We start from the raw sequence: 13,249 nt of genomic DNA, 5'->3' as shown, positions 1-13,249 counted from the left end.
AGGTCAGGAGATCGAGACCATCCTGGCTAACACAGTGAAACCCCGTCTCTACTAAAAATACAAAAAATTAGCCGGGCGAGGTGGCGGGCGCCTGTAGTCCCAGTTACTCGGGAGGCTGAGGCAGGAGAATGGCGTGAACCCCGGGGGGCGGAGGCTGCAGTGAGCCGAGATCGCGCCATTGCACTCCAGCCTGGGCGACAGCGAGACTCCGTCTCAAAAAAAAAAAAAAAAAAAAAAAAAACATTTGTTCCTATGAACTGTAAGGATATGAATATCTGTTATTATTTTCCAAAAATAAAAATTGAATCACACATCAGCAATTTTCTGTGGTCTCCAAAAGTTCTCAGAAAGACTGACCAATGACTAGCGAAAGCCACAAACTCCTTAAGTAAATGAACTTGTCTTACAAAAATAATATCTTATGTATGTAATTAGTCTCATAGATTTTTTTTTTTTTTTTTGAGACGGAGTCTCACTGTCTTCAAGGCTGGAATGCAGTGGCGCAATCTCTGCTCACTGTAAGCTCCGCCTCCCGGGTTCACACCATTCTCCTGCCTCAGCCTCCTGAGTAGCTGGGACTACAGGGGCCCGCCAACACACCCGGCTAATTTTTTGTATTTTTAGTAGAGATGGAGTTTCACCGTGTTAGCCAGGATGGTCTCGATCTCCTGACCTCGTGATCCACCCGCCTCGGCCTCCCAAAGTGCTGGGATTACAGGCCTGAGCCACCGTGCCCAGCTAGTCTCATAGATTTTGAAAACAGTCTTGAATAATTATTTTCTCTATCTTTATTTTAAACTCTTTCATTACAACTGGGGTTTGCAATTTTGACTTGAAAGTTCTAGCTGACCACCAGGCATGGTGGCTCACACCTGTAATCTCAGCACTTTGGGAGGCCAAGGCAGGCAGATCACTCGAGGTCAGGAGTTCAAGAACGGCCTGGCCAACATGACGAAACCCCGCCTCTACTAAAAATACAAAGAATTAGCCGGGTGGGTTGGCGCACGCCTGTAATCCCAGCTACTCAGGAGGCTGAGGCTGGAGAATCGCTTGAACCCAGGAGGCGGAGGTTGCAGTGAGCCGAGATCATGCCACTGCACTCCAGCCTGGGTGACAAGAGTGAAAATCCTGTCTCAAAAAAAAAAATAAAAAGAAAGAAAGTTCTAGCAGACTTTTATATATACCTCGACCTCTCGACCTTTCCAGTTTTCATCATCTGCTGTCTTTACTTCTCAACTGCCACGGGGGTGCGACATTCTCCTTAGACTTAATATTTCTAGTTGTGCACTGCAGGTCTCATACACACACTCTTCCCCCTGATAAAAACGCTATTTTTTGAATCTTTTCAGTGACCTGACCCAATTTCCCTGACTTGGGGCATTCCTAAGGTCCCTGTATAGTCTGAGCAAGTAGAATTTTGTTGCATTCTTTATCCTCGCTCTGAAGCAGGGACTTTCTCTCAAGTCTAAGATTCCTAACCCTTTGCCCTTCTTCCATTGAGTCCTTCCTCGTTTTCTACTGAATGTACACTCAGGTTCTTGAAATTCTACTGCAACTGCATAACGGGGCATGGTAAGTAATAGAATAGGGAAGAGACTGTTTACAAATATGCGGCTGAAGAGAGACGAAAGGTCTAAATTCCCAGTTAACAAAGCAAAAATAGAAGCCTGACAGAAATAGCTATGAAATAAGCCAGGATTTATTTAGATGCACCTCTGGGAGAAGCTGAGCTTTAATGTGGTGTTCCCAGAGCCGCTTCCCTGTTTTCCATGCTCTTCTCCCCATCCACCTCTCCCCCAAACTTTGTTGTGAAAGAAAAGAAAACTTCACACTCCACACTGGGCTAAAGGGCAGTCTTACTCTGACAGGAATCAATGTGAATGGAAGGAAAGAAGCAAGGACATAGGCGAGTAAGGTAACGAGGGAGGGGCAGGGAGGCAATCTTCTCAGGAACATCTATGTTAAATCAGATCTGGAGAAGGGGTAGAAGGGAGGGTAAATGGTGTAACTTCTTTTTCCCATAGGATTTAGGGCTCCTTGCATAGTCATCTAATTTCCTAAATCACTATGCACTTGATGGTGGACTCCATCGGTAGTGAAGAGGAAATACCAATACAATTTCCAGGCAGGAATATTTCCAACACAGAAGAACTCCTCAGGCCCCCAACACTATTTTCTGCCCACCTTGAACAGTGGACGCCTCACTTCCTTCTTAATGCAATTTTTAATTCTTCAGACACACTCCTCATTTCGATTCTGACCAACTGTGCTCCTCTCCCTCTTCTCAGTATCAGCTGCTTCGTTCCGCCTTCTTTCCCCAACTTGCTACGACTCTTGCCCCAATACTGACTGCAGCCTCCCCATCCCGCCCTGCATCATTGGTCAACTAATTCCATTAATCCAACTAATCCTCGCACTCACTGATTCCCCAGTATTAAACTCCTTCACCCCCTCGTACGAGTCACCATACTTGGTAACATCTTTATATTGACCCCTCAGTGACCCCCCACAATGACGGTCTGCCATCCATTCTTTCCTCACACCACCCCTCTCTCCAGGCTGTCTTCTCTCCGCCGCAACCCATTCCTTAAGCTATCCCCCTCCCCCTGGACTCCAGCCCCACCCCTCCTAGCGCAGATCCCTTCCACCTTGATCCTCTCCCCTGTACGGCTCCGCTCCTCCATCCTCCCACAGGACCCCCTCTTCCTCACGCAGACCCCCACATACCTATCCATCTCCTCTCCCGCCGACCCCCTCCTCGGTACTCTCCTCACACAGCTCCGAGTCACGAATACCGCCCTCGCATCCCGACTCCACTAGCCTTTGCCCGGCCCGCCTTCGCTGCCTCACTCTCCCTACTCTGACACTAAGGCCCCTCCGCTGGGCCTCTTCCCAAAGCTGAGCCCACCCGGAACGAACCCCAGCCCTGGGAACCCACCAAGCCCACTCTACCGCGCCCACCCCCTCCGATACCGCCCCCAGCCCCAGCCACTCCCCCACCGCCCCCAGCCCCAGCCACTCCCCCACCGCCCCCAGCCTTCACTCACCCGCCTCCCTCCGCTCGCGCAGCCGAACCTGCCGGCAGCGACAACTGACAGCGGCCCAATCAAAGCGCGACTTCTTTGCGGTACCACCAATCAGCGAAGGGCGCGCACCGGTAACAGAGTCAGGCTGCGTTGGCCGGCGCTTCTGCGCGGAGGAGCCTGACCCCTAGTGGCTCTGGGAGGGAATGCAACTTGATGCTCCCTTCCTTTGATTTCTTACTGTGTCGCCAAAGTCCAGATGCGTGGTCTGGACAGAGACGTTTCCATGGGACGACAGGGTGGGTGGAAAGCCTGATGCTGAGAAAGAGGAAGAGGCAGAGTTTGTGCCATTGCTGTTCCTTCAGAGCAAAACCAGGTCTTCCGTTTGTCTTATGAGACAAAACAGGGTCTCATATATGTACAGATCCAATAAATAAAGGTTGAAAATATTAACAGATGTAAAGAGGAGTGACGGAGACTGGAGACAAAAAAGAGACAAGGAGAGAGGCAGATAAGAAAGTTAAGGGAAGGAACAGAGAGACATTTACAGAGGAGGCAAGAAAATGGATGGACCTGTAACTCTAGACGAATTGATTCTTATCTCCACAGCCTGCTTTTTCTCCACACTCCAGACAAAGCTGGATTTGAATCCTGGCCTTACCTGTAATAGCTGTGAAGCCTCTAGCGACTCACTTAACTTCTCTGAGCCTTTATTTTTCTCATCCATAAAACTGGGATTAAAAACCTAGGGCCTGGCTCGGTGGCTCTCGCCTGTAATCCCAGCTCTTTGGGAGGCCGAGTCAGGCTGATCACGAAGTCAGGAGGTTGAGACCATCCTGGCCAACATGGCGAAACCCCGTCTCTACTGAATATACAGAAATTAGCCCAGTGGGGTGGTGCGCACCTGTAATCCCAGCTACTCGGGAGGCTGAGGCAGGAGAATCATTTGAACCCAGGAGGTGGAGATTGCAGTGAGCCGAAATGGCGCCAGTGCACCCTAGCCTGGCGAGAAGGCCAGACTCCGTCTCAAAAAAAAAAAAAAACCTAATTAAGGCCGATTGTGGTGGCTCATGCCTACAATCCGAGTACGTTGGGAGGCCGAGGCGGGCAAATTGCTGGAGTGCAAGGAGTTCAAGACCAGCCTGGTCAACATGATGAAACCCTGTCTCTACAGGAAATACAAAAGCTACCCAGGTGTGGTGGCATATGCCTGTGCTCCCAGCTACTTATGAGGCTGAGGTGGGAGGATCACTTGAGCCTAGGAGATGGAGTTTGCAGTGAGCCAAGATCACCTCACTACATTCCAACCTTGGTGACAGAGCGAGACCCTGTCTCAAAAAACAACAACAAAAAAAACACGTCACTTAAAGGGTACTGATAAGATGAAAGCATTTTGTATTGTATATGTTATGCTCTTATCATCCTCACATCTTCACTCGGGTTTCCCTGGTCAAGACAGTTGTTCCCTCTTTCTTCTCTGCAATATTAGGGGTCTTGCCACTTTTCCAGTCGTGCCTCATTGTACTGACCCTACAAGGACTCCTGAATGGACATAGAAATGATTCTAAGGGCTTGAATAGATCATTCTAAGAGGAATAGATGCCTCCCTAGTTCATGCTCAGGCTCATACCCCCTCCACCACTCTAGCCTTTCAAACTAGCTATTACAGCATCTTCCAGGTAGTTAACTTCCCTTACTATCCCCATGAAAATGTAGACTCTGTCCCTAGTAATCATTGGAACAATCCAATTCAACTCATTTATGAAATAACACATATAAAATTTCCTTATAACTTTAAAGTGCTTTAAAAATATTAAATACTGTTGACAACGATAATTCTTATTAAATAAATGAAATACCATATATCAATACCATATATTACTTCCATATGCAGTAAAATAATGTTTTAAATGAGCACTAACATATTATGTGCCTGTCAAAGGCACATGAGGGATAAGAAAAGTGCTCAAGTGGCCAGGCGCAGTGGCTCACGCCTGTAATCCCAGTATTTTGGGAGGCCAAGGTGGGCAGATCACGAGGTCAGGAGATTGAGACCATCCTGGCTAACACGGTGAAACCCCATCTCTACTAAAAATACGAAAAACAATTAGCCGGGCGTGGTGGCGGGTGCCTGTAGTGCCAGCTACTCGGCAGGCTGAGGCAGGAGAATGGCATGAACCTGGGAGGTGGAGCTTGCAGTGAGCTCAGATCGCGCCACTGCACTCCAGCCTAGGCGACAGAGCGAGACTCCGTCTCAAAACAAAGAAAAAGAAAAGAAAAGTGCACAAGTACATGTGTTTTCTCAGTGGAATTATTGTTCACATTTGGGAAGCTACTCTCTAAACTTAGGTAATTTCTCTACTCCTCTGGCTGTCTTATTTCCCGTTCGGTAATTATCTCTTCCCACTCCCTATTCCTTAATCTTAGTAACACCCTCTCAATCAAACAGCAATCCTACTGCTCTGGAAGATTATCTCCCTATTTATCTGGATAAATACATGCTATTCTAAGAAATTATATTTATTTACTCAAGGCTACTTTTTAACCTAGGTAAAGAGGCCCCACAACACAGGTAACATTTTCCACACTGCAGCTGCGTAACTCTGTTCTCCAATAATTGATGTCTTACCAGAAGAAGAAGGGATGGACACAAGAGAGAGGTGGACACTTCTAAGAATACCCACAAATGAAGAAGGTAGAATAAAAGGATACAAGGAAGGCTCAAGGAGAATGAAGGGAATGATAGTAGTATGGCGGAATTCTCGATGTAAAGGGAATTCTCTTTCCCAAATACTCTCTCTTAAGATTTCCAAGTATCTGTCTTGTGGGTACACCAGGATAGCAGAGGGAAGGGACTAATGCCACCGTGCTACTCCAACTTAACTGACCCTCCACGCTGAAGCCCCTCATCTCTATTTCAACTCTAGCATTCATTCTCCTTGCTACCAGGACAAAGGTCAAGTCATACCTGGAGCTGGGAAACAAAGCCCTCTCAAATCTGAATATGCGTTTTACGAGGAGAGAGAGCAGGAGAGGGGACCACGAGGAAGGCAGAGATTCCCTGACGACCTCATGCCCTTGTACACCACTCGCCTTTACTCTCTAGATTAAACAGCATTAGGGAGCCAAGAGAGGAAACACGTGTGGTGTCTGGAGACCTGCGCCTGCCTGTTCCAGTCCCACACCCAGTCATCTCACCACACCCTTCACCTCACTTTACCTTCTCCTCCAGCACAGGAACTAGGAACTACGGAGAGAGAAGCCAAGGGAGAGGAGGAAGAGGAAACTAACGATTCCCTGCCCAACCCCAGCCCCACATCCAGCACCACCAACAGGTGGGCAAGCTTGCCGAGAAAACGCAGAGGGCATCCGGTGAGCAGCAAACACATCTGAGCCTGGAAAAGACCCAGAGAAGTAAAAGATCAAAGGTGAGGTAGGGGACGGGGAGGAAAGTGGGAGAGACAAAAGGAAAACAAAAAGTGGGAGATCATGAGAAGTAGAGGCAGGAAATAACAGGGCTTCAGACTTGGGTGCAGAGTGGAGGTGGAGGACACAGCACAGATGGCATAAGAATTAATCTTTCCCTGGTTCCTCCCAGGGAGTCCTTTCTCAACCTTGTAAGGCGTGCACAGAGGTGGCAAGGAAGCACCTTGCTCCTCTTCCTGGTTCTAAGGAAAAGGTGACCTTGAGCCAATGGGTGTCTTTTCCAGTGCCTGCCTCTAACCCTGTGTTTTCTCCATATCCTCCTCCGGTATCTGTGCTTATTCCGCGGTTTCCCTGCGGCTGCCCCCGGGAGACGGAAGAGGTAGCTGGGGCAGGCCGAAAGCAGAGGAAAGGTTGGGCAATGTCACCCTTGCACACCCACAGGGTAGACGGATCGAGTTTCGGCTTAAACCGAAGGGTTTGGGGGAAGGGTGTTAGGGTTTAGCTAGTCCACGTGGGTGCTGTCCTCCACTTGGTGCTGAAATCTGGGCGGCCACATCCCGGGGGCGGGTGGGGGCTACATCCCCGGCTTTAGACGCGCGAGTCTCAGGTCCCGCTAATTACCTGGCGGGTGCTGCCCACCCCTGCCCCCGCGCACCTAGCGCGGTGGCAGGCGGGAAGGCGGGGCCTGGGGGAGCCTCCTCCCCGGAGACTGCGGCTGGGGCCTCCCTCTCCTCCGCCCGCCCGCTTGCCACTAGCTCATTGCGCCTCTCTTGCAGTCTGGTTGGCACCGGCTCCCATTCCGGCTCCAGCCTCCAATCCGACCCCCATTTCGGCTGCAGCCTCGGACCTAGCTCCGGCCCTCAGTCCATCCGGTTGCATCCTCCCTCCTTGTTCTGGATCTTATCTTGCGCCAGCGCCTACTCCAGGATCCCGTAGCCAGACCTCAAGCCATGGCTGGTCCCTTCTCCCGTCTGCTGTCCTCCCGCCCGGGACTCAGGCTCCTGGCTTTGGCCGGAGCGGGGTCTCTAGCCGCTGGGTTTCTGCTCCGACCGGAACCTGTACGAGCGGCCAGTGAACGACGGAGGCTGTATCCCCCGAGGTAACAGTGCCTGAGGCGCGGGAGGAGACGGGGGCAGGTGGTGATGGGGACGAAGGTGCGGGTAGAAATGAGAATCCGGGCAACAGAGAAGGGCTATAATCACGAAGGCCCTGGAGCTGGAGGGCTGTGCAGTCTGCAGACCTCAGTGGGGTGGGAGTGGGGGCCGAAACCGTAAAGCAAGAACATTCCTGGGGACCTGCCAAGACCAGCTCTGGCCGCTCTGGCCCTACGAGTTCCAGCTGCACTCGCTGCCCAAATCCCTAATTGTAAATCCAGGAACTATCCTTTTCGCTCCCCTCCATCTCCTTCCCTCATTTCCTCAATTCCTCTCCTTAGGCTTTTCCCCTCCTCCATCCCTAGTGTTGTGTCATGAGAGGAAAGAACTGAGCAGACCTGAAGAAACTGAGCTGGCCAGCCAGAGGCAACTAGAACTATTAGGAAAGCATAGACTCTGAAAGTCCCTAAAGAGATTACCAAGGTTTAGCCTCTTTCTAATTCCCCCTCCTCCCACGGAGCAAAGCCAGACATGGCCAACTGGACAGCTCCCAGGTAACTGCACGAGGTCTAGGCGTCTGTGCCCTCCCTCCATGGTTACTGGGTACCCCCTCCCCAGCGCTGAGTACCCAGACCTCCGAAAGCACAACAACTGCATGGCCAGTCACCTGACCCCAGCAGTCTATGCACGGCTCTGCGACAAGACCACACCCACTGGTTGGACGCTAGATCAGTGTATCCAGACTGGCGTGGACAACCCTGGCCACCCCTTCATCAAGACTGTGGGCATGGTGGCTGGAGATGAGGAGACCTATGAGGTAGGGGGTCCCCAGAGTCTCCCTGATGATCCAACTCATCTTCCCAGTAATCCCAGCTCCTTTCCCCTAAAGACCTCTCACTTTCCCCCAAGACTCTGAGCCCCCCCATACTTAAGTTTTCGGACCCAGTGAAATCAATGCACAATTGAAGTCTGGGGAGGGATTCCCTCTCCTTAACCATCTCTCCCTCTTAACTCCCCTTAGGTATTTGCTGACCTGTTTGACCCTGTGATCCAAGAGCGACACAATGGATATGACCCCCGGACAATGAAGCACACCACGGATCTGGATGCCAGTAAAGTGAGTTCAAATATTCCACTTCTGATTTGCATTGCCTGTGTACAACACTCTGTATCTCCAACCCCTTCACCTTATTTCCTGACTCATGGTCATTATACTGCTGAGCTTTTAATCTTAATGTAAGGAAAGAATCATATCTTAAGGGGCAGCATATATGGAGATGGAAGGATAGATAAGAATGACCATGGCCCAGGGTGGGTGGTTTGGGGAAGGGTCTGCAATGCCCCCTTCAATTCGAGTGCTTTCCCAAAGGGCCTCTTCTTCCAATGCATGCGGGAAGAATGCACAAAGAGTCCTCTAATGCCTAAGGAAGGTCTCTCCTTTCCCAGGGGCCCTCAGTTCCCACCGTGTTTCTGTGACTTATATTCATTTCCCTTATCTCCCAGATCCGTTCTGGCTACTTTGATGAGAGGTATGTATTGTCCTCTAGAGTCAGAACTGGCCGAAGCATCCGAGGACTCAGTCTGCCTCCAGCTTGCACTCGAGCAGAGCGACGAGAGGTGGAACGTGTTGTGGTGGATGCACTGAGTGGCCTGAAGGGTGACCTGGCTGGACGTTACTATAGGCTCAGTGAGATGACAGAGGCTGAACAGCAGCAGCTTATTGATGTGAGGGCCTTAAGAGGGTGCTGGTTGGTGGGGGCAGATGGGGAAGGCTGGGCCAGATGAGACATGGGCTCTGAGAAGCCCAGGGGCCACCATGAAGATTCTTAACCCAAGTCCCGTTACTCTTCCCAGGACCACTTTCTGTTTGATAAGCCTGTGTCCCCATTGCTGACTGCAGCAGGAATGGCTCGAGACTGGCCAGATGCTCGTGGAATTTGGTATGAAGCTGCTCCTTATCTCTTTTGTCTTCATGGCCACATAAATGCCTTTTTTCCCTCCATCTCTCTCAATTCTTGCCTTGCCTCTTGATCACTGTCCCTCTCCGGCCCTCAGGCACAACAATGAGAAGAGCTTCCTGATCTGGGTGAATGAGGAGGATCATACACGGGTGATCTCCATGGAGAAGGGTGGCAACATGAAGAGAGTGTTTGAAAGATTCTGCCGAGGCCTCAAAGAGGTTGGAGAAGATTGTGTAGGGGAGCTAGGTGGGAGGACATAAGGAAAACCAAAGAGTAGCATAAATAGATTATGTAATTTATCAACCAACCCAGGACATGTCTGATAGTAAAAAGGACTATCTAGGACTCACTCTAGGACTAAAGGTATAAACCAGCTGGGACCGTACTGAGAAAACCAGGACATGTGGTCACACTAAGATTAGGAAAAGAAAGAGTGTCAGGAATCTTAGGAAGTGAGTAAGGCTGTTGACAGAAAATGCAAAGAAGGAATAACTGAGATGGCATGTCAGAGCCTGGGATGTGTGCAGTGGGATGGTGAGGTGTGTAGATAAGGAAAACATTCGAGCTTAGATTGATGTTGGCGCGGAGAGGTTGCTGTGTTCATGACTCTAATATAACCACCCAGTTCTGAGCCAAGGTAGGCCTTGACTCTGGATTCTATCATTCTTGTTAAAGTATCGGGTCTAGGCTTTAAGTTGAGAGTTCGGAGGGAGACTGGGAAGGTGGAGGATAGAATGGTTCGAGTTCTAGAATATGTGGCTCTAGATGAGAGGTTGAACTGAATCATCAATCCTACACGGATTGGGTCTCCATATTCAAGTCTACATTAGAAATCCCCATAAACTCAATTCAATTCTTACTGTATGTTCTCAAATATACAGTTCTATTTTAGGTTTGCAAAGAAAAAGAGCTCTTCTTTTAGATTCTGAGAAGTTTCTACTATTTTGGGCAAGTAATAGATACGTATTCTCACTATGAGTGGGTAGGGAAGTACCTTTAAATGATATGCCTCAGTTTCCTCGTCTGTAAAATTGGGATAATGAGATTTTCTACATTTTAGGTTGTTGTGGGGATTAAATGAAATACAGGTAAAGTACTTGGTCCACAGTAAGTGCTTAATAAGTGTTAAAGTGTCAGCTGCATTATTATTCTAGATGGAAGGGTTTCCCCCATGTTCAGCATGTAAGATATCCCCTATGCCATGGTTCTTTCTGAACTACAAACAGGATCCCTTTACTCATGTTGGGTAGTGGTGTTTGTGACCATCACTGTGGTAGATCCCTTGTCTCTTGAACTCTAATAGTCATCTTCATGACTACATGGTTAATGGAAGCAAAATGCCTTCCCCCTGTCCCCTATTCCTATGAATCTGGCTTTCCTGCTCTGTTTTCATCTTTCTCTGCATTCACACAGGTGCTCCGTTCACAGCTAACAGAACATTATCTCACCCTTCCTGGCAAAGCTTACACCTTCATCTTCTGTCTGAAAGGACCCTTCCAAGCTCTAGGCTCATTAGCAAAGCAAAGATAATCGATGCATGCAGAACTCATTGAATAATCAGTCCTCTCTCAGTTCAGTTTACCACCTCTGTTCATTTCCCTAGATCATCCTTAATACACCACTCCTTCGAGTTTTCTTCTTCCACATAAGATATTTTTTCACAATCTCATTATTATGCACATCATAATTTTGCATCACGCATGCATGAAAACAATAACAAACCATTTTCTTAAAAAAAAAGACCAGTGTCATTCATTCACAGCCAAGTTTCTGTTCTAGACATATTTCTAGTGTTCTTGTGGGTCTAGCTAAGGGAGGGTCCAGGGTTAATGAAATATCCCTGATTTTTCATTAACAAAACCTTTGTGGACTCAGGTGGAGAGACTTATCCAAGAACGTGGCTGGGAGTTCATGTGGAATGAGCGTTTGGGATACATCTTGACCTGTCCATCTAACCTGGGCACTGGACTTCGGGCAGGAGTGCACATCAAACTGCCCCTGCTAAGCAAAGTAACGGAGTTGTGGGGTTACAGAGGGGTGTGAGCAAGGAAGGGTGGGTTGTGGATGGGGAGGGAGTGGACCCTTTGGAAAGGAGCCAAACATGTTGTGCCTAAAGGGTCAGGGGACAGGCCAGGCACAGTGGCTCATGCCTCTAATCCCAACACTTGGGAGGCCAAGGCAGGCAGATTACTTGAGCCCAGGAGTTCAAGACCAGCCTGAGCAACCTGGCAAAACCCCATCTCTACTACAAATACAAAAGTTAGCTGGGTGTAGTGGAGGCTGAGGTGAGAGGATCACTTAAGCCTGGGAAGTCGAGGCTTCAGTGAGCTGTGATCACTCCAGCCTGGGTGACAGAGAGAGACCCTGTCTAAAAAAAAAAAAAGAAAAAAGAAAAAAGAAAAAAAAAAGGTCAGGAGACAGAGCTCTGAGCAGGTTCAGGGCTCTTTCAGGTAGGACTAGTCTCTGCCTCTATTGGCCCTGCTCCCAATCCCTATCTCCTCTCTAGGATAGCCGCTTCCCAAAGATCCTGGAGAACCTAAGACTCCAAAAGCGTGGTACTGGAGGAGTGGACACTGCTGCCACAGGCGGTGTCTTTGATATTTCTAATTTGGACCGACTAGGCAAATCAGAGGTGAGATCCTAAGGGATTAGGATTAGGAGAGGTACAGGTCTGCGGGGGCTGAAATATGGCAGTGAGTGAGCCTCCGGGAACATAATCTGAAATGAAATTCAGGTTGAGTGGGGAGGCAATTGGAAATGAGCAGGCAAGTCAGTCAGTGCTAAAGAAAAACTCAGATTGTAGGAAGCAGAGATCAAAGATTAGTGTCCTTCAGGTGGAGCTGGTGCAACTGGTCATTGATGGAGTAAACTATTTGATTGATTGTGAACGGCGTCTGGAGAGAGGCCAGGATATCCGCATCCCCACACCTGTCATCCACACCAAGCATTAACTCCCCATCGCCAGCTGATGACTCAAGATTCCCAGGAGTTCTGCTCATTCTAATGATGGCCCATTCTACTTGCTCTGGACCTGTCCCCGCATCCCCTGCCTCCATCCTAGTAAAGACTCCTTGCTATGCTGCAGCTGTCTGTGTTATTTCTAATGGTGGGGTGAGGAGGGAGCAACCTTCAGGAAATGAAAAGAGGCAGTGGGATTGTTTATGATGGAAAGAGACTCCAGATACGGCATCCCGGGAACACTGATTCTCAGGTGGGTGGAAAGCATTAACATTTTACCCATATTCCTCATCAGCTTCTGAAAATAATCACGTCTGTTTGCACTTTATTCATTATGCACTTCTGTTTGCACTTTATTCATTATGACTTAAGATTTCTCTCCCCACAATCTCCTTCTACTGTAGAGACAGGCTCATAGCAGGTGGCCAAGGAAGCTGATAGTCAATACCAGGGACCAGGAAGGTCGTGACCAGTCCTGGAGGCCCCAGGCTGTACTTCGACCTATAATAGACAGGGAATGGGAGTAATATCACAACTCTGCTCTCCAGGAGCATTGACACTTGGATATTAGCGCTCTGCCTGGAGACTCCTTCACTCCAGGGATCTCCCTGGGTGCACTCTAAGAGCCAGACAGCACCAAATTAGGGGTTTGATTCTGGGTCAGGAGATGGAAGATCAAGCAGTGCAGCTGGGAACTCACCTTGCTGTTCTGGGCTCTCCTTCCCCTCGTGTTGGGCCCATGCAACTGCTTGTCGCTGCTCAGGACTCAGAAAGGCCATTTGCTCAG

The 13,249-nt window shown here is 49.2% G+C and overlaps 1 protein-coding gene across 5 annotated transcripts; it reads left to right on the top strand.

Moving 5' to 3' along the window:
- Nucleotides 1-6,127: 6,127 nt before the first annotated feature.
- Nucleotides 6,128-12,588, top strand: LOC129481716 (creatine kinase U-type, mitochondrial). Of its 5 annotated transcripts, none has more exons than XM_063639523.1 (10): nucleotides 6,128-6,451; nucleotides 7,226-7,548; nucleotides 8,162-8,360; nucleotides 8,565-8,660; nucleotides 9,047-9,268; nucleotides 9,398-9,483; nucleotides 9,599-9,722; nucleotides 11,380-11,514; nucleotides 12,011-12,136; nucleotides 12,339-12,588. In XM_063639523.1, the coding sequence occupies exons 2-10, from the start codon at nucleotides 7,400-7,402 to the stop codon at nucleotides 12,453-12,455; spliced, it is 1,254 nt and encodes a 417-aa protein (XP_063495593.1). In that variant the 5' UTR covers nucleotides 6,128-6,451; nucleotides 7,226-7,399; the 3' UTR covers nucleotides 12,456-12,588. The 5 variants fall into 5 exon arrangements, with proteins under 5 accessions (XP_063495593.1, XP_063495592.1, XP_063495594.1 ...); XM_063639522.1 differs by having other exon boundaries at nucleotides 8,069-8,360; XM_063639524.1 differs by lacking the exon at nucleotides 6,128-6,451 and adding an exon at nucleotides 6,758-6,859.
- The last annotated feature ends 661 nt before the right edge of the window (nucleotides 12,589-13,249 follow it).

The sequence above is a fragment of the Symphalangus syndactylus genome, chromosome 5, assembly GCF_028878055.3.
Source record: "Symphalangus syndactylus isolate Jambi chromosome 5, NHGRI_mSymSyn1-v2.1_pri, whole genome shotgun sequence".
Classification (NCBI taxonomy): domain Eukaryota; kingdom Metazoa; phylum Chordata; class Mammalia; order Primates; family Hylobatidae; genus Symphalangus; species Symphalangus syndactylus.
Note: the sequence above shows the minus strand (reverse complement) of the source record. Positions and strands in the feature narration are given on the sequence as shown.